Source organism: Amphiprion ocellaris, chromosome 24 (assembly GCF_022539595.1).
Source record: "Amphiprion ocellaris isolate individual 3 ecotype Okinawa chromosome 24, ASM2253959v1, whole genome shotgun sequence".
NCBI lineage: Eukaryota > Metazoa > Chordata > Actinopteri > Pomacentridae > Amphiprion > Amphiprion ocellaris.
In genome coordinates this window covers 14,725,144-14,750,698 of record NC_072789.1, presented here as the reverse complement: position 1 = coordinate 14,750,698, position 25,555 = coordinate 14,725,144, and the positions used below count along the sequence as shown (strand labels likewise).

Below are 25,555 nucleotides of genomic sequence, written 5' to 3'. Positions count from 1 at the left end.
CCAAAAACAGTCTTGTGTATTATAACGACTTTCTCCTGTCATTAATCATCCAACGGGCCCTTGGGTTTATCTGTTCTCCCTGTATATAATACTGTATATAAAATAGAATTCAATTATCGTTCATCTTTTTTTACTACAAAACTTTGACAGCATCAGATACTAAATTGCATATTAAACATGTTTCCATCACTTGTGTCTTTTCTCCATACAGTCTATCAGAGAAGTGACCGGCTACGTGTTGGTGGCACTTAATCAGTTTGACCACCTACCACTGGAAAATCTACGGATCATCCGAGGTACCAAACTGTACGAGGGTCGGTACGCTCTTGCCATCTTCCTCAACTACAGACGAGATGGTTACTTCGGCCTGAGGCAGCTGGGTTTACGCAACCTCACAGGTTAGAATGATGCCATGAGTGAGTGGCATGTTTAATGATGTGCTGTGCTATCAACATGTCAGTAAAACTCTTCGCTTTTACTGCTTTGTTCCACTTCATCTCCTAGGACCTAAAACACCTTTTTTGATGCTTCAGAACACCAAATCAAATATATTACAGTAATTATAATAAATCGTTTGTGAAAAAATTCAAGATTTAGCAATTTAAACTCCCTCACATAATGAATAACAGCTCCTTTTAGTGAATTAAGCCTATGTTTCCCAGCACTATATAAAACATGTTGCCATTTTCAGCACTATTAACGCCTGTATTTGTTTTTACACCCACATATACAGATTTAATAGGCCCTTTTTAATTAAGTCACAAAATTGAAAGTCAACTTTTGAAGCTACGAATCTGCTACTCTGGCAAATTAATCCTATGTGTTGCTACATTGAAGGATCAAATGGCTATGAAAAGTCCTATTTTCCTGTTAATTACATTTTTGTTTACACATGCAAAAGGCTTCTTTCGTGTAGTGATTTTTTGGAAGTGGTTATGTTATGTTTTATGCAACAGCTGTTCTTTTTTTTACATTCCTGTCAAGTAAGAGGGCATAAGCTAGAGTGGATTGCATTTGTAAAAGGTAGCTTTTGTCTGTGGTTGTTTTGTCTCTGTATGAGACTCTTGAGTCGTGACCTCGGCATTGGTTAATCTTTGCCATTTTTAGTGTTATCCAGTGGTAGAATGACCTTCCAACTCGAGTCAGAATAATACAAGTAAATACTGTGTAGTGTTACATGCTTTGAAATCCTCTGCTTCACAGTCTTCCTACTGAACCCCTTCTCCTCTCACTGCTCTCTCAAAATAGCCAATTTCCTCATTATGTGTGTTAAACATGCATGTGGTGCTCACAGATTAATCTGTAATGGCAGTCAGCCTGCTAAAAGGTTCACTTTTTCCAGTACCTCATTGGGTCAGGTGTTGCCTTTATCATCTGTCTTGGCGCCTGCATTAGCATCGCTCCGAGACAGAAACACAAGATGCTGCAGGAGAGGCATTGGCTGATGGACAACTGTCATGTACAATCTGAGGAGAAGCAGTGAAGCCTGGTCTGAGGGTCACTTGTTTTCTTTTACAGCATTTCTTCATCGTTTACTGTCTGGAAGGTTGTAAACAGAATGAAGATATAAAATAGGACAAAGGTTAGGGATGAAAACAAAGTGTTCCAAGAAATCAAGATGACAGCACTGGGGTGGTGTCATCTTTATTGGGGTGGGTGCTGTACTGAATGTCTACACATCTATGTAGTGCCACTAAATGCAATTTTTCTATCCAATAATCTATCCTTTACCAATTAATCATTCAATAAAAATCATTTATTTTCTTTGAATGATTTTCAAATATGGAACAGTATATGTCTCAATCACAGACTGTAAAAAAAAAAAAAAAAAAACATGAACAAACCATTCACAATTCCACCGATTAGGTTTCCGGAAGACCAGTTTTTAAGCTTAGTGTAATGGCCATCACCATCTTGACATTGAGGGACTCATCGTAACTTCCAGCTAGTCCAAAAACAAGCAAACGGTGAACCTTGAGGGAGGCTAAGGTGAGCCATGGACTGTCCTGTGGCAGCAACCACATGTCACTCAAAGCAAATATGCTCTTAATTGTATATGACTTTATGCCTTAATACAATTTAACATTCACCTTCGTACAGTTGTCACAAACAGGGAAATTAGATATACACCCCAAAAGTTTTTTTTTAATTTTTTTAACCAGGCTTTAAACATGTTTATTTCTGCTGTAAGGTTTTAATGGGGGGAGCTATGAGAATTGACTGAGTTATATACACTGCCTGGCCGAAAAAAAAGTCACACACTCTAATATTTTGTTGGACTGCCTTTAGCTTTGAGTATGGCACTCATACACTGTGGCATCATTTCGATAAGTTTCTGCAATGTCACAGCATTTATTTCTGTCCAGAGATGTATTCATTTTTCACCAAGATCTTACATTGATTATGGGAGAGTTGGACCACTGCGCAAAGTCTTCTCCAGCACATCCCAAAGATTCTTAATGGGGCTGAGGTCTGGACTCTGTGGAGGCCAATCCATGTGTGAAATTGATGTCTCATACTCAACGAACCACTCATTCACAATGTGAGCCCCATGAGTCCTGGCATCGTCATCTTGGAACATGCCCAAGCTATCAGGGAAGAAAAACTCCATTGATGAAAAGACCTGGTCATTCAGTATATTCAAGTAGTCAGCTGACCTCATTCTTTGGGAACATAACGTTGCTGAACCTGACCAACTCCAGATCATAATCTTAATGCCCACAGACTTGTAGGCGCTAGCCATGATGAATGCATCACTTCATACGCCTCTCTTCTTACTCTGATGCGCCCATCACTTTGAAACAGGGTACATCCGGACTCATCAGATCACATGACCGACCACATTTGTTCCTTGAAGATGATGGTTCACCACTATCCTTCCAGATTTTAATAATGCATTGGACTGTTCTAAACTTGATTTTATTAGTTTCAGAAATCTCCTTAGTTGTTTTCTTTGCTTGATGCAGGCCAATAATTTCACTCTCCTGAGACAAATTGACATACTTTCCATCACCACAGGATATGTCTTCCAGCATGGTTGTTTAAGAAATGAGAAGCTCCTCACTGCATCAGCTAGGGTTCAATAAGTTGTTGCCTGCTGTAACGTATTCATTACCGCAGTAATTATCCAATATTATCCTATATGCTTGGTTATATCCAGGTGGTGACTTTTTTTTTTGACAAGGCAGTGTAGTGATCATTCAAGTGATCATTCAAGTGATCTCAAGGTATCATTCAAGGAACTGCAATTAGCCTAATGATAGATGACACTTATAATCGTAGACTTCCCTTACAATGGATTTGCTTTTCTGGCGATTCATCTTTCAGAATCACGCGATGTATTTTGTCTGTAGCTGGTTGTGCATTGTGTTAGTAGTTGCTGTGATATGCAGTTGAAATTTTGCACTGTGTACAAACAACCTTTTTGATTTGTCATCATTTGAAGTTGTATTGTACTTAAAATCTTGGAGACTTGTACACTAACCAGGTTGAACTATGCTGCACCTGGTATTTGCCAAGATGCTGAGCTTGTGCAGAGTGCAGCCAAAAACTGACATGATGAGCACCACAGCAGTTATGTAGTGGTGTGCAAGAAAAATATTTGTTGCAATGAATCAAAGAAAATTAACATCTTACATTATTTTAAATACTGATGCTGATGCATTTTCTGCATTAACATTCCAACTAATCACAGCAGCCCTACTGTATCCTAAATCTGTTGAGTAAGTACAGAAAAGGATATTTGAAAAGATACGTGTAGAGCATCTTCTTTATTTCATGTCTTTGACTTTGTATCAGGCAACAGCCTGCAATCTTGCTCATGTAAAAAATTATCAAATGTGTTTGTTAACTTCTTGTAGACAAGACTCTGAAAGAGCAAATGGAATGTCTTTTTGAGTCTCTACACTGCATTTTATCCGTTGTAATCTTGTTGGATTTTGGAGAAAATTTGGATTTGGATTTCTTCATGGCAGAAAAACAGGAAGCAATCATTGTTCTTCCAGCACGAATGGAGCTAAATCCTTTAGAGCATGTTACCGTGGCCAATGGGTAAACTCATGTCCAACACATATGTCCTCTAAAGGACAGCCAAGGAATAAAGACAAATGGATGAGAAGCTGCCAAACCCTGACATTTTGTTCGCATCTAGGTATCTTGTTAAAATTTAAGAAAATTAAAATGTAAGAACATTGAACAAACTGATACATGTATGACATTTAGGGTTAGTTTAATAGCTTGATTCAGGAAAGGAGATTGCCAAACCATGAAAGAAAGAAAGTTAACAAACTGTTCTCACTCCCATCGTGAATGGACCACATGGTGTCTGTCCTAAACTAAACCACCAGGACACCTCTGGGTATCCTCCTGTGTTGTATTTAGCCTGAGGTTTCATCTTTGGCATCGATCTGCTCACTTTTTCCTGCTCTCCTGTGGCCATTGCAGTTTATCCTGCATTTGTCCTTTGTCCCTACTGCAGACAATATTCTGTGTCAGATTAATTTTAGTGTAACATCTCATGTATCTTGCAATCTTGGACCACTTTTATTTAAAAATGTAACAAATGTTTGATGAGCACAGTAAAATATTCTCACATTGATGACAAAAATCCTTAGTGTTGAGGAAGCTGGACAGGAGAAATTCATTGTAGGCTCTTATGGCATTGACTTTGCAGTAGTGTTTCCGTGATTGATAGCGGTGGATCAAACAGCCATCCATATTAAAACACATGGCAGATTTAGTGTAATAAGCAGCGTTTTATGGAGTCTGAACACCGTGATAAAGGACTCCTGGGAGTTTTAAGGGCATGCTGACATCCTAAGCTGGTAAAGCAGTTGGGCGCCTTCCACTTTGTCCACTCTTACAACGAAAGGGGAGGCCTAAGTGCACCTTTATCCCTGCATGACTCATGATGATGCTCTTTTCTGTTCCTACACTACAGATACCCTGGATTGAAAAGATCATACACAAAGTGCACAGGAAATGTCATACTTATTGGCTCGCTGGGGTTTTGGTTTAATCCATTTTTCCTTTTTTTTTCACAAGACACAGCTCTAGTGGGTCCACGTGTACTCTAAGGTGTTTTTGCTTCTTCTGAGATGAGTCAGTGAGCTTTCTAAGCATCCAGGAATGAGACAATGATGCAGTTAGTAAGCCAGTGTCTCTGAGCTGTCGTAGAGTGACCAAGTCCAGCCAATTTGCATTTTTTTTTTTTGTTTTGTTTTGTGAAATGATCAGGATTTTATGTGAATAGCACAGTAGAAAAGTAAGTGTGGTATTTTTTTTAATCCCTTCCAGGTACAGGAAGATATATCTTGCATTATTTATATCCACAATGCATAATCTTCATTTCCAAATTTCTTTTATTTTCCTGAAACTTTTAGAGAAGATGTTGATCCTCAGAAGCAGAATTTACCTCTGTTTCACTGCAGGCTCTCCACTGGCCCCCTGCTTGTCAGGCTGACAGTCCTCAAATCTCCTGTTTAGCACATGCTCAGGATGGGTGCCGCACATTGCTAGACTTTAGTCCATACTATCTGATCCCAGTGCACCCAGTGCTGCAATTAAACCATCTCCAGCCATGCATATGGATCAGTGCTGTTCCTCTTGATTCCCCACACTCCTGTGCCTGGGAAAAATTAAAATCGCACTATTCCTCTCTTTTAAGATGACAGACCAGCAGATGATTCCTCTTTTCTTAACAATACTATGGAAGCCGCCATTTGCTTTGATTCATGTATGATTAAATGTACTAATTCATTTTGCAGTCTACCACCACTTCCGCCATAACTAGAGGGGATATATGTGGCCAAGGAAGAATATATTTAGCATTTTTCATTGCCCACAATACATTAAAAAACAGCTTTATGACTGCTTTATCCCTTGGTGGATTCAGTACACAGTGGGAGTTCACAGAAAGCGTAAAATTCAATTTGGCTGCGGAGTCAGTATGCATACAGCTGTGCAGTCTTCTCAGTTGGACAGATATATAATAATCTGCATTAAAGGTACTTGTCTAGTATGGACTTGGTCAGCTCCATCCCATGATGCTCTTGCAACTCGTTCTACGCCTGCATATCCTATGACACACATGCACAACACATGCATCAACAGCCACATGAACAGCGTACATTTGTATAACATGCCTCACTACACACTGCAGTGCTAATTACCTCATGCTGAGCAGCAGCGGGTGTAATTACCACCAGAGCTAGAGAAATGGTTTTCAGATCCAGTTTGCGGCTCTTTCTTTGCTTAACTTTTGCTTTGTTTGTGAGCTTTTTTGTTCTTTTTCTTTTCTTTTTTTTCTACCTTGTGAAATTGCCCATTTGGATGGGAGCCAAATGGCTCAGCGTGCCCCAAAGAGAGCTCCGACTCCAACTTCCCATCTGGCAGCAATGCCCCTCATGTCTGTGTGTAGAAAGCAAAGCACCAGTTTCTGCCATCCCTCTCTCTTCCTTCAATAACCTTTCTGCCTTCCTCACCTGCTTTGCTTTTCCTGAAGGCTCACTGGTGCTGCAGCGACACCGCCATGGCCTCACAAGCTGGCAATGTCCCAAACATTCCCTGATTTAAAGCTAAGCTAATAATTCACCGCTTCTGTCTGACTAATTGTAGCATTTTTGTGCACATTTTGAACACATTTCAGCCAAATTACCACCAGCAATTGCTGCTGAGGTGAATAGATTAATAGATTTCATTACAATTAACCTTGTGTGCATCATCATATTTAGAGCATGACTATTGATTTACTGGGTCATGGAAATTCTAAGTAGTTTCTCATTTTCACAGTCACACTGCTCAGCAGAACAGATGGCGATTTTAATGTTGATAGAAGGAAGTGATGCAGTGAGCAGATCACACAAATTTCGACAGTGATGTCAAGGCATATAATTATGTAGATCAACACTGGTTTTGTATAACTTTTAATTTATAACAACTAGGGAGGCATAAAGGTCTCTACCTATTCATCAGCAACTGAGAATTAGCAAAGTTTTTTGTCAATTCAGCTGTGTCATAAAAGCTGAATAGATACAGTAAATCCCCTTAGTCAAGAGCATAAAGATCCAGCACATCAAACATGGGAATACACCTAAAAGGAGAATCCTACAGGACTGCACGTTACATTATGACAGCTGACTGATGTTGCCTTTTTATGCATCTGTTATAACTTTTTCTCACCTTATGTTCAACTTAAAAATAGGCACATAAGAGGAAATAATTGTCCACAATCGATGTTAGGCACTTTGGGTCGTGTTTTAAAATTTTTGGTTTGGCCATTTTTCCTGATTGGCTCCTTGTTAAAACCAAATTGAGCCGCAAAAAATGCAAAAACGGTAACTGTGTTTGGAATTTGTATCAGTAAAAACTCTGCTTCCAGGGCCTCTTTTACTTATAAAAGCTTGTAGTGTGATCTCCAAAAAGGGGTGTAATTACAGAAAGATCAAATAGTGCAAAAGCAGCTAATGCTAATACCCACTCTCACTCTGGACTGTTATGAGGAAGAGGGCGAGTGGAGGGATGGGGCCTATTAATAATGAATCCGCTGTCATCATTAAGGCGGCAAATGATTAAAACATATCTCCCAGCTTCAAACGCTGCTATGCTACCCCAGAAAATGCTGCAGTCGTGAATCTGCAAAGCAAGAGAGCCCTTCAGTCTGCTTGTGAAATAAAGTTTTGCTTTTTTTCTTTCATCTTTACCCCCTTTTTGGAGTGTTGAAACACCAAAGCAGCAGCATTCCTTTTTGAAAACAAAAAAACACTCCAGTGTTATGTAATGCAATGCAACCCATAAATCTGCACGGACATTTCTTAGATGTGAACTTTCATGCCGAGCCAGGTTGGAGATGATTTTTGCTTCACATTCTTGAGTAGTCTCAGTTACATTGTCACCTGGAGAGAATACAGCTAGGTTAAATGAACCACAATCATCTGCTGTCACTCATTGTTCAGTGTTTGTTCTGGACATCGGACAAAATGACACGGCAAACCATGCTGTGTTAAAAAAAAAAAAGGTGGCATTCATTGACATGCAGATAAACAACAGGATGCCATGTCTGACTTCATGTCACACACTTGTAGACCTAAAAGTCATTGTAATGCCTTGCTCGCACTCACTTGTATCAATGGTGTGCTGTCAGAACTGTGCTGCTGTTTATGTTTGTTGTTCAAATCCTTTGACGAGGAAGCCCAAGAGGCTTTGGGTTTGTCTCCATTAGTGGCTGTGGCATGTCTGGAAGAATGGCAAAATGATCTCTAATGTAATGGTAATAGTCCCCCAGGGCAGTGTGCCTGCTGCCCTGTGCACCGTTCTTTGATGTCCGAGTTCATTTCCACTGGCTGATACACGGTATTCTGGAGGTCAGTGTCAGCTGACCCCAGCTAACTGAGCGATCTACACACCTAACAGAACCCCCAGTGAGCAATAATGGCTTTCACACCATAATCCTGGATAACATCACCAAAGAAAAACCTTCTCCTGAGCCTCCCTCAAACCTCACCTTCCCAACCCTGTATAAAATCCTCTGACATTAGAAAGTAGCTAGGAAGTCTACCAGTCATATCTGAAATAAACCTGAAGCATAAGTCCTATTACTAACTGTGGCAATGACAACTTGAGCTTCCAACATCAGCTATTTTGGAATGATTCGTCACTCTTTGTCCACACGCAAGGATGGACAAAAATCATCACAGCAGACGCTGGCGAGTGACAGTGATGAGTGCAACTTTACAGGCCTGATTCTGAGGGTGTGCAACAGCATGCATTAGAGTCCCAATTTAATATTTTTGCAACCTCTCTTGACAAACAAATAACAAATTTGTCCTCAGTAATTGTGAGTGTGAATTCTTGATGATTGCATCATTGTGTAGCACGCTCAGTAAAGCAGCTCTGCTGCACTGTCAGTCTGCAACCCTGTTTTCACAAAATTACTTTCCTGTACAAGTAAACTGTTTGAAAATAAGTATTATCTCACCTGTCATGAGGGAACAAATGTTGCTAGTTTGTAACAGCGGCAAAGTGTGCATTAGGAGGTCAGTAAGCAGGCATCAGTCAGCGACCAGATTCACACCAAGGAGACCATCATTCAAGTCCCACATGGAACCATTAGTCCTGGACCTAAGGTTAGGGTTGCCACCTTTCAGAAATGAAAATAAAGGACGCCCACCATGACTCCTTGGGGCCACGGTTCAGTAAAGTTGGAAAGATATTCACAGATTCGGACTTCCGGCACTCATTTAATATACTTTGTCAAAACATAAATGATGCCTTTTTCAAATCGTTGTAAGGTGGACAATGTGTTATAAGCACAGTTTTATCAAAAGTAGCTGTCTTTCAAGTTGCAGGAATAACATTGATGTCAACAGGAGCCAGTTGAAGGCTGCGGTGATTTTGGTGACACTACAGTTTATAAGAGTTAAGTTATTTATTATTAGTGTCTCTTTTTGCTGTTGTAGCAGTTTTGCAATTTGCAGACCGTAACTGTTCACAGCTGGCTGCTCATAGACGATTCCGTATTTTAAGGGATGGGTGGCAACCTTACCTAAGGTTTGTATTCACTGGTTTGTTTTCAGTTTTCTCTCACTTCTTGGTTAGGTTGGGTAATCAAATCAAACATTTTTGAAACATTTCAAGGTGAGACAATGTCTGTGATTGACGAAAGTCTCCTGTCACTAAAGTCCCTCTCAGATACCTTGATGAAGGCTTGTTTGGAATTTTTGCCCAGTGAAGGCAAAAAATTATTGTGTACCCTAGTTTTAAAGCCACTGTTTTAAAATATTGTTTGCATGACGGAATAATTGGGAAGTAAATTTATACAGGAGTCATTAATATCTCTTAAATGTGAACATACAACCCTACAAATAAAAGCAATAATGTCAATAATAGTTACTAAAGCATATGAAATATTGCCAGTAACTGAATGAAACAATTTCACAGAGAAAATTAGAGTCAGACACCCTTTTTAATTTGCTCCAACATTGTCCTTTGTTGAAACAGCAGTAGTCCCCCTGCCAAAGCTCAAAACACTTCTGCTTAGAGGGAAAGTGGTGAAAGCCCGAATGAGTCAGCATTTCCTACCCAGCAGTTCTTGGAAATTCCACCTAATCAAACCAAATAACCGTGACTTCATCACAGTAGCTCATTGAGTTGAATTAATTCTTCAGGAGATTAGAATTACTTGTGACCAACTCTTGTGTTCCCCCATTTAAATGATCTGAAGCACAAGCTGTAAACACTATTTTGCTCTGTAAGAGAGAAAGAAAACCTGATGTATGGGATGCAGGACACAATTTGCCAGCCTCTGATGTGATACAGGAGCTTGTCACCAGTTTAAAATGGAATGTTTCGTCTTTGACTCTTTCTTTCCTGCAGTCTGTGACGCTTTACAGTATAAAAAATATATAATTTTCATAGTTTTTTTATTGTAATTTTTTGAGCAATATAGTGATTTTTTATAGATTTTCCCCATTTGTTAAATTACACATAATAAATAATTTTTTAAAAATTAGAAGTTTTAACATTTACCATACATTTTTTTAAAAAGAAAAGGTCACAACTGGAAATAATGTCCACGTCAAAAATAAATCTGTATATATCTATATTTATATTATAATATTTACATATATATATATTAGGGCTGGGACTTTAATGCGTTAATTTTGATTAATTAATTACACCGAAAATAACGTGTTAAATAAATGAACGCATTTAATCGCACCTTTCTCAATTCCCTCATTTCTGGGACACCGGTAACTCTGATGAACACTCCAGCCCAGTAGGTGGCAGTAATGAATCTAAAGTCTGTTTTCCAGCCGCGATGAAGAAGCACAGGAAGCAGTGAGTGACATCAGCAGAAAGCTTTCTTGTAAAGTTCTTCCTGATGTCGGCATGGATAAAAACGTGGTTGTGTATAAATTGTGCAACAAAGAATTTTCTTATCACTGCAGCACTTCAAGCCAACAGCATCACCTCAATGTAAAACATGTTGCTGTTAGTACCAGAGCTAGCTATATGTGTGTGTGTGTGTGTGTGTGTGTGTGTGTGTGTGTGTGTGTGTGTGTGTGTGTGTGTGTGTGTATATATATATATATATATATATATATATATATACATACAGTATGTATATATGGATGTATGTATGTATGTATGTATATATATATATATATATATATATATATATATATATATATATATAAAAAATACATTTTTAAGCTGTTGTTTTACAACTTTTCCCTTTTTTCTTAAATGAAAACAACTTTTACAGTTTTTGACCATAAAATTATGCTTTTTTTGCTGTATTTAAACAGCATTCTGTCATTTTGAATGTATTCTTTTCATCACCCTTGCTGTCAGATTTGCACACTTTTTAGACAGAATTTTATTTACAGTGCACAATATGATACAATACAATAAAGTCTGTTGTCCCTATGGGGAAATTTGCCTTGGAGCCAAGTGCTGCTGTGCTGCATTATGTATGGAGAAATTGGTTGCGTACATGAGGTTATGAAACCCTTCCTAAAGCTAATTCATAACCCCAAAGTATAAAACCATTCAGATAAATACAAGACGGCTGTGTTTGGCTGACTTTCTGATGATAGGAAGTTTTCATTTGACAGTAATTACATTGAAAGCGCTTGACTGTTTATCTCACCACCAGGCACATGCTACCCTTCTGACATTGCTGCATATTTGTATGCTTTGGGGTCTCGAAGGGGAGAAGAAAAATGAATGGTGCACTTGTGTTTGTGCATGTGCAAATTTTGTCTGCACTCTATTCCAGGCGTCTGTAACTTATTTGACTTTGGTGTGTTTTAATGGCATTTTTAGGTCCACTGTGTTTTTTAAGTGGCCTGCCTCAGTCCATGCCCCCTCTTGAGGTGCGTTTTGTAGCATACACTCCAAAGACGAAATCCATTAGAGTGTCAAGCATAACCAATCATTATTACTGATGGATATGTCCCTACAAACCTCAGGTCAGGAAAGCATAAGGTAGAGTCAGGAAAAAAGAGGAGTGGAGTCTTGCAGGACTGACTCACAGAACCTCATACTAAATTCACTGTAGAACCATCAATCCATTATCTATAATCCTCATTGGGGTCGCAGGGGGGCTGGAGTCTATCCCAGATGACTTAGGGTGAAGGCAGGGGACACCCTGGACAAGCCACCAATCTATCACAGGGCTACACGTAGAGACAAACAAACACAATTTAGAACCACCCATTAACCTCAGCATCTTTTTGGACTGTGGGCGGACGCTGGAGTACCTGGAGGAAATCCATGCATGCACAGGGAGAACATGCAAATTGCATGCATCTTCTTATAGCAAGGTGACAGTGCTAACCACCGAGCCACTGTGAAGCCCTACTGTAGAACCAGATGGACGCTATATACTGGTCATCGCAGATTTGCTGGTGTGTGTGTGTATGTGTGTGTCGTGTGCCCCAATTACCCAAGTGGAGGGATGAGTGCTGCAGCTCTGTGCCAGAAAATGACAAATAGCCCATTTAGTCCATTGTAAGTGTCAATTTTAATGCAGAGGGTTATTTCAGTTTTCAACACTTCTTAAACATTTTACGCTGTGAAAATATGTAATGAGTTCGCTTTGAAATACAAAATGCTTATCAGACTGACAGTGTGCTTGTGCACTGCAGGTGTTCACACATTCAAGCTTGAAAAGGAACACTTTTTTTTTGATTTCTTGACTGAAGAGTGGACATTTAATAATAGCCCACATTTCAAGTTATTAGCTCAGCTGCTCAGCAGTTTTACTGTCTTCATGACTCCCCAATGGTCCATTCATAGTGCCCTCTAAATTTTAGTTTGATGTTCTTATCTTGGGCAATTGCAGCAACACACTATTTCCAGAACAATAACAGAGCAGAGAGCGGACTGACTGTTGGGATAACGCTGCTGTAAAACAACGTATTGCTGCCATCATGGAAAAACAACATAGGACAGCTTTTGTCAGTCAGGGGTTGTTTGTACTTTGGGACAGGCAATATATTTGATGAGTGAGTTGCTTGACCTTTGGGTCAGGGAGACCTATTAAAAACTCAGTATAAAATTCCCAAATAATTTTAGCAGGATGTGTAACTTTTCGGAGCTTAAACCTTTTTAAAGCTGTACAATTTCCCTAATGTAAGAGCTTATGGACTCAGTTTTGACGTGAACAACCTGATATTTGTCAGATGTTAATTGATTACTCACTAATCCCACCAGCAACTCTTACACATACACAAGTGTTGATCACTGACGACCACTGCCATTCGTTACCTTCATCAGTATTCATCAGCGCTCTCATCTATTTGGCCGGCTCTTTTGTTTGCCTGCACTGATTGGAAGGCCTTTGGTTAATTCAGATGCAGAGAAGCGGTGACAGAAGAGGGCCTTATTAGGGCTGTGAGCCCATCCAGCCTTAAGTGCAGAGTCTCCAGTTCCATTTTCATTTGCCTCCGTTATTGAATTTGCTGGCTTCTCGTTCGCCCTGATTGCATTTTGTGTCACCTCTAAAAAAAAAACAAACCCTGGAGGTACTGTGACGCTCAGACGGGAGACATACATCTTACATTATGATAGTAAACTTATGAGACAGAGGAAAGTTTAGACATTGACACCCAAGTACTTTTTTCATATTTAAAGGCTTTCTTTTTATTAGGTCTGAGAGGAATGTCTCTGGAAGTTTTCATAATCATGATTGCTGAGTAACCTGTATCCCTGTGGGTGTATTTTGGTAGAAGCAGGAGAGGCGAAGTAGGCAGAAAGACAGTGTTTATGTCTACAAATGGGTGGAGCAAGAGTGGGTGGAGAAAAAGACAGAGAGTGATGGCAGGGATTCATTTAGCATCCATTGAAGCTTTAGAAGTTTCTCAAAAAAAAGAAATTGTCGCCTCCGCCTCCTTCAGCACCTACACAGCTTCCATAATCTCCTAACGTGAAGCATTTTTCATAAGGATTCATTGCAAAACAATATCATTCGAGACTGCAAAATTTAATCAGGGGCTTTAAAACACAATTATGGTTATCGGGAAGGACAAGGCTGCAGCGCTCCAGATCGCGGGAGAGAAGGGTGGGAGGGTTGGAGGGGGGAGAAGATAGAGGGGACCTCCCCCGCACTGTCTGCACCCTAGCGCTCCTCTCACATTTGTCACCAAGCACAATATCTCTTTGGCTGGCAGAGCTAATAATGGAGAAGTGGGGAAACGGGACTCTGGAGACCCACCTCCGCCTTTCCGTGAAGATCAGATAAGTTCTCCTCAAGACAGAGGCCCCTCCGAGCCACCGTGGATTTGCTTGTAAGGACTGTATCATTTATAAAAACGCAGCACACCCATTTGACAGCTTTTTAGGTGTGTGAATAATGCAGGGCTTTATAAAATTGTGCAACTGCAGGAGCAAGACATTTCCCCTCCTGCAGAGAAACGCTACCCAGTTTGCACTTTGAAAAAGTTCATTTCATTTTGGCCACCTCGAACCACCGAACCTCTTTTGCTGATGCTTTCTTTTTTTTTCTTTTTTGTGCCTTGAGGCAAACTAGTTGCTGTTTTCTGTCTCTATTATCTTGCCGATCTGCAGCCATTTATCTAGCAGGGGCTTGTTTGCAGTCTGGAGACTTAGCAGTTATTCATGGGATTTGAGAAGTCGTTCTCACTTAAGCAGCTACTTTCTCACCAGCCTGTGCTTTTTTCTTCTTCTTCTTTCCTCTTTAGAGTAAACATGCTTGGAGGCACTGTACAGTGGAGCGCTTCACAATTACACACAGAGGGTTTCCTCTAGGGATCAACTGCTTGTTTTCTTGTGGAGTCATGTGTTTACCTCAAATCGTGGCATTTCATATTGTATCTTTTTGTAAATTGGCTGAGCAGGGAAACTTTATTTTAATTATTTGGTGGTATGATGTGTGTAAACCTGCCACATTATTATTAGATGTGAGAGGTGTACACACATCACTACACACCTACTTCCTGATGCACACATAACATCAGTAAACCAAACTTCCTCTTCTTATTCAGAATTCCCTGAAATTGTGTGTCTTTTGTTCATGAAATCTTTTTGTTCTCTTGCTGGACTGGATAGAGATGGTATATGGTGCACATTCTAGCCATAAGATGAAAGAGATTTTTACACTAGATTGGGGATCTGAACTCTTCATTGTTCCCTTGGTTTCACTGATCTTGTTGCAGCATTCTCGTGTTGCCTCCAATGTGTGCGTGTGAAGTTCAAAGTGCTCTGTGATGGATGCTTCAAGCAAGGTAACATCTGTGGATGGACTGAGTTGTCAGAGTCTGTTTTTGGAGATTGTAGTATTTGTCAGTGTATGCATACCATATTTTGTCTCATTTTCTCTTCACAGAATGACATTTTCTATGGATGGCTCTCCTAAATACATCACTGCCTGAGTTTGATAAGTGTTTCTCAGGACAATTCGAACCCAATCCTTGTGACTCGCTGTTTCTCCAACTTTACTTCATTGGCTTCCATTATTTTCCAGAGTCGCTGATTTGCTGCAGTTGTGTAATGTTCATTGGCATTCCCTGAAGAGGTTGCACTCTACGAAAATGAAGGCAATTTGTTTCATTCCCCAGTTCACCACCTTCTGCCATGCCAGCTGTCAGTGCTGTGTCACAGGCCACACAGAGCACCAGGAACTGATGCATGTAAACGACTGCAAAGAGCTTACAAGTCTCTGGGACAACACACACACACACACACACACACACACACACACTGTCATTCTCAGATTTAAGAAACAAAAACAAACAAAACCTGTCTTCAAATAATGCTTTTGCATGCTGGGTTGCCAGTAAAGGCCCCTTAAAAAACATTTGTTAGAGAACATATTAAAATTAAGTACACAAATAGGCAGTCCAGTTCACAGCTAATATAGACTAATCCGTTTGACTGGTATCAAACAACAATTATGTTAAAGGATGGAGACTACAAAGAGTGAGGAAAGATGCACAAATACACAAATGGATGCAACCATCTGGCAGTTTAGCAGTACAAGATGTTGTAGGTTTTGGTGGAACTGTAATATGTGACCGTTGTTTGTACTGTGTGCTTGCAAGCTCTAGCAATGTATCGACCTAAGCTCATAAAAAACGTTGACATGCAATGAGTGTTACAGCAGAGCGTGTGCAGGTAGGCACGTACATAGTTCATGCTTTTCTACAGGTCCGCAAGAGTAAGTAGGATGTGAATTTCATCATCCACCAAAGTCTGCAGGCAACACTCTTGTCATGCTTGTCATGTTAAGAGACTGTACAAGGAGCTTCTTGCTCATCCACACCTTTATGATTCATCATTAAAAGATTTTGGAGGAGGAGCCCTGTACATGCTTTCATTTGACAGTGTCCAAACACAGTAGAGTCCTAATTTCTATAGAAATCCTGTGTCATGTCTGCCTACTGCGCTTGGCACACTTTGCAAATAATCACATTGGCATGGTGCTACCTGCTGCTATATCCTATAAGAAGTACAAAGTCACAGCTAGCCTTTCAGAAACATTCATATGAGCACTTTGTGGTTTTCCGTGTTCAGTATGAATAGAACCACGTGGACACCCAGTGTTTGCTTTCAAAGTCCACATCAGTGTGTACACAGATGTTGGAAGCATGAATTGGCCCTTTGACATTCATGTAGGCCATCCTGTCATCTCATGCAGACTGAATGCAATGATTGGACAGGCTTTGTACAGGCTGCAACTGTGGCTGCCACGGATAACAGATTTTTTTTCTTTATAGTGTAAGAGCTCTTGATTTATTTTTGCTATTCTGCATGTAAAGAGATTTTCAACAAGTAAAGGAAAAAAATGCTTTTGGAATACATCACATACTCTATCTTTAATTCCAATTGTTTAATATTTGCATTTCTTTTGTTCACATTGAAAGTCTTAAAGAAAATAAATTTCTACCACTGATATGTACTGTAGTTGGGTGCTACAATACATGTGATAGTAGGCAGTGATACAGATGTATTTACTGACTTTAGTGTCCATAGAAGGGTTGATCAAAAAGTTGACTGAGACTATGCATGAAGTGCACGTGCACCATATACCAACAATAACTGTCATTAGTCAAGATGAATTTGTGACATCACGCTATCAACAGTGAGACCGGTGTTTACACATTTTTCAAAAATTTTTCACCATCTACAATGAGCGCTGAACCTCTTATAAAAATATGCTTTAGCTTGAATTTCATTTGGGGGAAGAGGAAAGGAGCTTAATCTGGTGAGTAGGCATTCTGTTGTGGCCAAACATAATATATCTAATCATTGTGCTGTGACAGGCCATTGCACCACAGCATGTCATTTGCACTAAATATTCTCCCTCAGATGCCTTAGGATGGTACAGAAGACCTCTGCCCTGACAGCCCAACCCTGATGGTACGTGTCCACAGGATCCATCAATTTCTCACATCCCATTTATTGTTTATGTGAAACACACCGCATTATATGCTGGTTGTGTTACGGCACATTTGGACCGATATTGCAGCACATGACCCCAAAGCTCATTTGCATGAAGTAGTTTGACTTCTACTTCATGCAAATTTGATGTGGGGAGAGGAGGTCTACCAACTTTCATCAAAACGTCTAAACAAGCCATCACTGAACTACAATGAAGACAGATTCAGAAACTGGACAGCTCATTTCTTGCCTAAGATGCTTTCAGAATTACTTTTGAACTGCTTGTGATCGAGCTGCCATGTTGGTCTGACACTTCTACCAGACAGAAGGTCTGAAGGGCTGTCATGTGACCACCTTGTGGACCACTAGTGCCCGCCCACCAAGCGGGCGATATTCAGATGTGGTGCATTTCAATGTGAGAAATAAACGCCCTTCTGGACACGTACCTTGAGGGATTAAGACCCTATGAACAATCACATAAATGCTGAAGTAAACAGTGTGAGTTGCTTCTGGTGTGCTCCTGATTTCATGCACCTTGTCCAGTTTTTGAAACTGTTAACTCTTCCAGAGTCGTATTTCCTTTAACAGAAGCTATAGTACATGAAAAAGGGAAGCAGATCAGGCAAAAGGCAGACTCAATGCTAATATTTGATTACATATGTATATTATATTGAAATTTAAAGCCACTGTTTGAGAATTTATGGCCTGTAAGTATCTTATGTTATAAACAAAAACATGAAAAAGTAGAAGAAGGTGTATTCCACTATATGTGAGGAGGAAAAAAATTACAAGGTGCTTCCCTTGGGTTTCTCTCCCAAGCACTGAGTGATTAATTGGCATTTAAGAGGTAAAGCTGCAGCTTAACTCCCCAGCTCTAGCTACAAATGCGAGGCTTTGTCGACCTGATGCAACTGAGCTTCAAGATGCTTTTTGGCATCGGACAGGGAGTATTTATCATAGGGATTTTGCATGTTTATGTGCTGTATTTCCACACATTTGCCTTCAAATTTTAGAAGTAGTTTTCTGCCACATCCAAGGGATGTCCTCTGTGTGTGTGTGTGTGCATGTGTGTGTGTGCGCGTGTGCGTGCGTGTGTGTCTTTGTAATAGTGTGCGCATCAAGAAAAAGAGGGCATCTGGCTGTGAAGAGAAAGAGTGATCATCTCGATTTCTCTGTTCACCATGCTCAGCAAGTCGGCCCATCACCAGAGTGAGAAAGTGCTCTTTATGTGGGAGAGGATGGGTGGGTCTGAGGGGTAGGTGCAGGGTGGAGGACGACAAGTATGGAGAGATGATCCTAATAAAAAAGAGCAGAGTAGATGGCCTGAATGCACTCAGCTTGAGTTGTGTGATACGTGACACACCCGCCCCCAAGACAAGACAATAACGGCAAATGCATGGACTCATCAGTCGGGGACAGATCACTATTATGGCCTTATTCATCAGCATAATTAGGGAGAGAAAGAGATGTGGGACAAGTGGCTAGCAGCACTGATGAAAGCTCATCAGCAGGCTCCCTGTAGAGCTATGGCCACTGATTGGTGCTGGGGCCATCACTGCCCAGAAACTACTTCAAAATAGGGGCTCTTTGCTCTGCTGAACGACAGTAAAATGAACTTAATTGGCTCGCAAAGGCAGCTTGGCTCAGGGATCATTTTTACTTCCCTAACAATCTGTACACTGATTGGCCTGTTCTCCATATTGAGCGATGATGTGTGTGATGAACAATAAAAATAAATATTCTGAAGAAATCTTGTACCTCTGCACTTACCTTGAGCTTTTGAAAAACACCCCAGCCAAACTCTTTGGCTCATGTTTCTTTTTATATCTTCACATAATCATTTTATAGTCAAAGGAATACTGTCAGGGCACTCTGACTCTCTTTGCACTCCTCTCTATTTGTTGCTGCCAGAAATTAAATCTAATGTTGACCCTGCTGTTTGCTTTATGGAAGAAAGTGAAGAAAGTTAGGTTACTTCTATCCACTTCTTCAATATTATCAGGTTTTTTCAAATGTTCAGTCATTAATTCAAGACAGCAGTTAGTCCTTGAATTAATTAATTTGTTAACTTTAATGAGAGTACCTATGTTTGTTTCAGTTATGCAGTTTTTAAAGAGTTCTAACTTTTTCAGGAGTAGGTATGGATTGATTGATTTAATTGACAAAATGTTTGTTAACCTTTTTTTTTTTTCGCCAAGAAGATCCTCTTGGGATACTCGACCTTTTTCCAGGGAATTCCGACCAAGACAGCAGCACAAGCAGTTTCACATAAAAAGTATTTAACATGCTAAAACACATAAAATGCATAAAAGCAACACAAGACAAGAGGAGACAGACGGGTCGAACTAGCAGCATCTATAACACATTCCACCTCAAGTTAAGGATCATGTAAAACAGCAGCATGTCTTGGGAGCAGCTCGTTGAATATATGAGTGTAAGAAAAGGATATCTTGCAGCTTATTCCATGCCAAGCATGGATAAAAGGAAAGAATGCATGAATTACATTCTGAGGACCTTTAGAAGAATTTGAATAGTTGATCGAGTGGTATATTGTCATGTATAATTGGACAAAGGCTGGACAAGTAGGTACTTCACTTAACAGTGCCTTGACAATAAATAAGTATGCATTTTGGTATACGAGACCATCATTAAGAGTTTTAATCATTTTTAAATGGAAAAAAAACAATAGTGAGGTCGGCTGTCTTAGCTTGAGACCGAGAAAAGGTTACTTTTTTTTTTTTAAATTTAGTACCAGTTTAAATTAAAGCAATGAAAGATGCACTGATCAAAAAGCATCCTTCAACAGTTCAATTGGTTGCTTCAAAGAGAGTGCTGCATATGTGTATATATGTATAAATGATTGTGTCGTCAGCGTGCAAACAGTATGCAATAACTAAATACATACTAAAATTTAGACTATACTATAAATACAGGCTCCAAATGCCACAAAAATGACTATACCTGGGATTACTGACACAAAATTGAGTATGCCTGTGCTTTCAAATCAACCTATCATTGTGGGCATGGTTTTGAAATGACCTGTGAATACCTTATCTCAGGTTTGGACCTAGGGGCTGTGTCTATAGGTACACACGTGGACAAAATTGTTGGTACCCCTTGGTTAATGGAAGAAAAACCCACAATGGTCACAGAAATAATTTGAATCTGACAAAAGTAATAATAAATAAAAATTCTATGACAATTAACCAATGAAAATCAGACATTGCTTTTGAACTGTGGTTTAACAGCATTATTTAAAAAAAATAAATAAACTGACGATGATTCCCAGTGTGCATAAACTTGGCAAGAGAGGAACTTTCCAGCATGATAACAATCCAAATCACAGTGCCAAAATCACAAGCGTTTCTAAAGAGGAAAACGGTGAAAATGATGATCTGGCCAGGTATGTCACCTGAATTGAATCCAACAAATGGGGCATTTTAGAGAGAATGGTCGAGCAACACAACAACTCAAGCAAAGATCAACTGGGGGAAAAAAATCTCTGGAGAATAGCAGAGTATCTCCTCAGTATTTGATATCCTCCTTGCAGAGGAAGAGTAAGTCTGTCATCTAAAATTTGGTGGACATACAAAGAAAAAAATAAAAAATCTGAATCTTAGTAATGAAAGATGCACTGACTTCCTACTGTGGGGCCTCTATTTTCAATAGAGTAAATCTAAACTATTTGTTTTTAAAATTTTAAGCAAGAATGAATACCCTACTAACACTGGTGTAATGGAACTATTGACAAGTGATACAGTTCCGAATCATAAACATGAATTGCACAGGGATATACCCATTTCAGTGTTACACTATATGTATCTTTACTATATTTAAAATAAAAGTACAGGATTGCAGTGAACGTAACTTGACATGCAGTTATCAAGTCAATGATGCTTGGAAGCTAAATTTGTAACCCATTAAAACATCAGCTATGTCTCCTTGTCTGTTTTTCTTAATTTGAATAGCAAAAAATAGGAAAATGTGAAAATTATGTGGACAAACAAATCTGTGAAAAAAACAACAACAACAAAACAAGCACAACAGTGTGTAGCAGAAATATGTTTTCCTCATCTGTTACTCATCTCACAACATCACACTTTATCTTGTAACTCCTTGTGGGGGTCCCAACCTCCAGGGTGGCAAAAACTGAGCTGCCTGTAGCGAGAAGATTAGCTTGGCTAGGGGGCTTACATCAGCATTCCACATAATTAAAAAGCATTCTATCTGTATTCTGCAGTTCAAAATTCAAGAAATCATTGGAATGAATATAAACTAGACAGTAGTTGTTGGTCATCTGCTCATTTAATATTATTAAATCAGTAGATGTCAACAGCCTTGTGTGTACTATGTGTGATACACTATATTGCCAATAGTATTCGCTCACCCATCCAAATAATCAGAATCAGGTGTTCCAATCACTTCCATGGCCACAGGTGTATAAAATCAAGCACCTAGGCTGCTTTTACAAACATTTGTGAAAGAATGGGTCGCTCTCAGGAGCTCAGTGAATTCCAGCGTGGAACTGTGATAGGATGCCACCTGTGCAACAAATCCAGTCGTGACATTTCCTCGCTCCTAAATATTCCACAATCAACTGTCAGCTGTATTATAAGAAAGTGGAAGTGTGTGGGAACAACAGCAACTGAGGCGCATAGTGCGAAGAGGTCGCCAACTTTCTGCAGAGTCAATTGCTACAGACCTTCAAACTTCATGTGGCCTTCAGATTAGCTCAAGAACAGTGCTTCAGCAGAGAGCTTCATGGAATGGGTTTCCATGGCAGGAGCAGCTGCATCCAAGCCATACATCACCAAGTGCAATGCAAAGCGTTGGATGCAGTGGTGTAAAGTATGCCGCCACTGGACTCTAGAGCAGTGGAGACATGTTCTCTGGAGTGACGAATTGTGCTTCTCCATCCGGCAATCTGATGGATGAGTCTGGATTTGGCGGTTGCCAGGAGAACGATACTTGTCGGACTGCATTGTGCCAAGTTTAAAGTTTGGTGGAGGGGGGATTATGGTGTGGGTTTGTTTTTCAGGAGCTGGGCTTGGCCCCTTAGTTCCAGTGAAAGGAACTCTGAATGCTTCAGCATACCAAGACATTTTGGACAATTCCACGCTCCCAACTTTGTGGGAACAGTTTGGAGCTGGCCCCTTCCTCTTCCAACATGACTGTGCACCAGTGCACAAAGCAAGGTCCATAAAGACATGGATGACAGAGTCTGGTGTGGATGAACTTGACTGGCCTGCACAGAGTCCTGACCTCAACCCCATAGAACACCTTTGGGATGAATTAGAGCAGAGACTGAGAGCCAGACCTTCTGGTCCAACATCAGTGTGTGACCTCACAAATGCGCTTCTGGAAGAATGGTCAAAAATTCCCATAAACACACTCCTAAACCTTGTGGACAGCCTTCCCAGAAGAGTTGAAGTTGTAGCTGCAAAGGGTGAACTGACGTCATATTGAACCCTATGTATTAGGGATGGGATGGCACTTACGTTCATATTCAAGTCAAGGCAGGTGAGCGAATACTTTTGGCAATATAGTGTATCTACCCTCTACCTGTTATTGTGTAGTCTTTTAACAATCCACTTAATATACAGCTGATAATGTGTGGAAATTTAAGTCACCATTTTCTACTGAAAAGTTGAGAACTTGCAGTGAATATCTAGGTTTCTTATATTCATTTTGGTTGTTTTCATTAGTTTGTCATTGTGGAACAAACCTCCCATGTTATTACAGGAACTCTTGCATTGCTCAGCATCACTTTTAAAGACTCACAGAGTCACATAACAAGCACCACCCTTTACATACGCCACTGGAGCAGTTCAAAATTGTGGGGTTTATAGGACTGAGAGAAGGGATTAAAGAGAGTAAATTAATTTAACATAGGTAGGGTCATTAAATACAGTCATTCAATCCTTCACTCAGTTTTGCATTTGCTGGAATTCACCAAATCATCTTTCCCTATGGTGATCACCTCATATCCCGCTGCACAGTTCCACATCAAATCTAATCTCTGACTCGCAATGACACTTTAGCTTTTGCTTGACGGCATTTTTGAATCACTTTGTTTCACTGCCAAGAGAGATGTAACAAAATGCACCACCAGAAGCAGTCTTGAACCAAACATGACCTGACCATAAGGCAGCAGAGCCCTCAGCGGCCACGTACACACGGCATAAAACGGCATCAGTGGGAACTGTGTCACTCTGTAAAATGCTTGGCAGAACTGAGTGCTTAGGTGGAACACGCAGTGCCTATCAAAAATGAGGATAGGAGCTTTCTTTTGTGTCCATTTTAAAGGCTGCAAAGTCCATCAAATCGTTTTTTCAAATTAAATAAGCAATGAGAAAACCAGACGCTGCGATATGATCAATATTAACATTCCCTCAGCTCGGATATTTTCTCTTTGGTCAACTGTAATTCAATTAATGTGAAAAAGTGGTATTTCAAAGCCCCTACTAGACAGTCACAAACACTGTCTTTGCCATTATGAAGAGTGATAATCTGCTTCACTTGATACCAAACAACAAGTTCCTAAAGTAAATTCTAACAATTTAATGCAAATTTTGAACAGAAAAATATCCTATAAATATGTATATATACTCACCGGCAACTTTATTAGGTACACCTGTTAAATTTCTTGTTAAGACAAATAGCTAATCAGCCAATCACATGGCCACAACTCAGTACATTTAGGCATGTAGACGTGGTCAAAACAACTTGCTGAAGTTCAAACTGAGCATCAGAATGGGGAAGAAAGAGGATTTAAGTGGCATTAAAAGTGGCATGGTTGTTGGTGCCAGACAGGCTGGTCTGAGTATTTCAGAAACTACTGATCGACTGGGATCATATAACAATCTCTAGGGTTTACAGAGAATTGAGGGAGAAAGTGATTATTTTCTTGAAAAAAAACAACAAATCTGTAACTTGGATACACATAGTTGAGTTTCTAGGATTCTAGGATTTAATCAATGAACAGAGAGGATAAATTTGTGTGAAAAGAACTGGATTCAAGTTCATTTTGACCATAAAAAAACTGCGTAATTCCTATACCATCCTAAAAATTGATAGTTTCTCTACCTCATAAATGAATCCTATTTAATTTTTCACATGCTCCACATTTCTCTCTCATAATGCATGGCATTTATTTGATCTGTTTTCTTAGCAGAATGAAATAAACTTACTTTCAGAGTAACTCAAAGAGCCTTTATAAGTTAATGACTAGCATATTACATCATCACTGCTAATAAAATTCTGCATAGTCCATTTATATGAAAGCTTTGAAAATGCGGTTAGAGTGAGCAACAATTCTCTTCGACCTTTTCTCACATGTACGTCCCCTCCCTCTCCTGCTGCCCTCTCCATCTCTCACTCTGCTTCTCCGATGCAGGACAATAACTTTTATGACTACCTCATGAATCACAGGAATGTGGAGGATGAGGGAGCCGGGCGGCAGCGGGAGGACAGTCGGCTGTAGCTCTCCCATCCTGAGCAAAAGATCGAATCGCAGAGCAGGGGAAGAAGGGTGGGTGCCAGTGGAGCAGGAAGCAGGGGCCGGGCAGCAGTGCAGGACTGTCACCCGTTTATGAATGACCACCTCATACAGGCTTGTCATCCCACTGGAAGAGTTAGTGCCCTTGCCTGGATGGACAGCAGAGTTGGCAATTTGTCTCACGGCTAGCAGGGGGAATCTTGACTCAGGCATTTAAAAGAGCATTTGGGACAGTGCTGGGCAGGTTGAACAGCTCTCCATAAAATAGCAAAATTGATTATATGTCATACCACAAAGGCTTCAAGTGTAGAAATTATTTCATTTTGTCACTAAAGCTTTTAACATTTAAAAGGCAGATATCTTGGAATCACTATTCATCTCTTTGGTGCTAACATGATGAAAACATTACTATGATTGGATCGTGGAATTAAGAAGCATCTTGCATCCTATAGATATGTATTTGAATATCATTTTTTGGCCATGTACTAGTGACTTACCTTAAGATTCTCCATATGTAAAGTTGATCGTTTTTTTGTTTATAGTGTAATAGTTATTGGATGGTGAACAGATGGAAACATTTTGCAAACAGTTTTCTTGTTCTTTTCCCCCTTCCCATGAATTTTTATTTTTCTTCATCAACAGGTCAGCATTTTA

At 39.9% G+C, this 25,555-nt stretch overlaps 1 protein-coding gene across 4 annotated transcripts in view; it reads left to right on the top strand.

Moving 5' to 3' along the window:
- The window catches only part of LOC111571821 (receptor tyrosine-protein kinase erbB-4-like), a 329,715-nt gene that overhangs the window by 206,399 nt on the left and 97,761 nt on the right, over nt 1-25,555 (top strand). For all 4 annotated transcript variants that reach the window (XM_055008641.1, XM_055008643.1, XM_055008640.1 and 1 more), the window contains one exon: nt 212-398. In XM_055008641.1, coding sequence (XP_054864616.1) covers nt 212-398 — 187 coding nt within the window. The remainder of the gene's footprint in view (nt 1-211; nt 399-25,555) is intronic.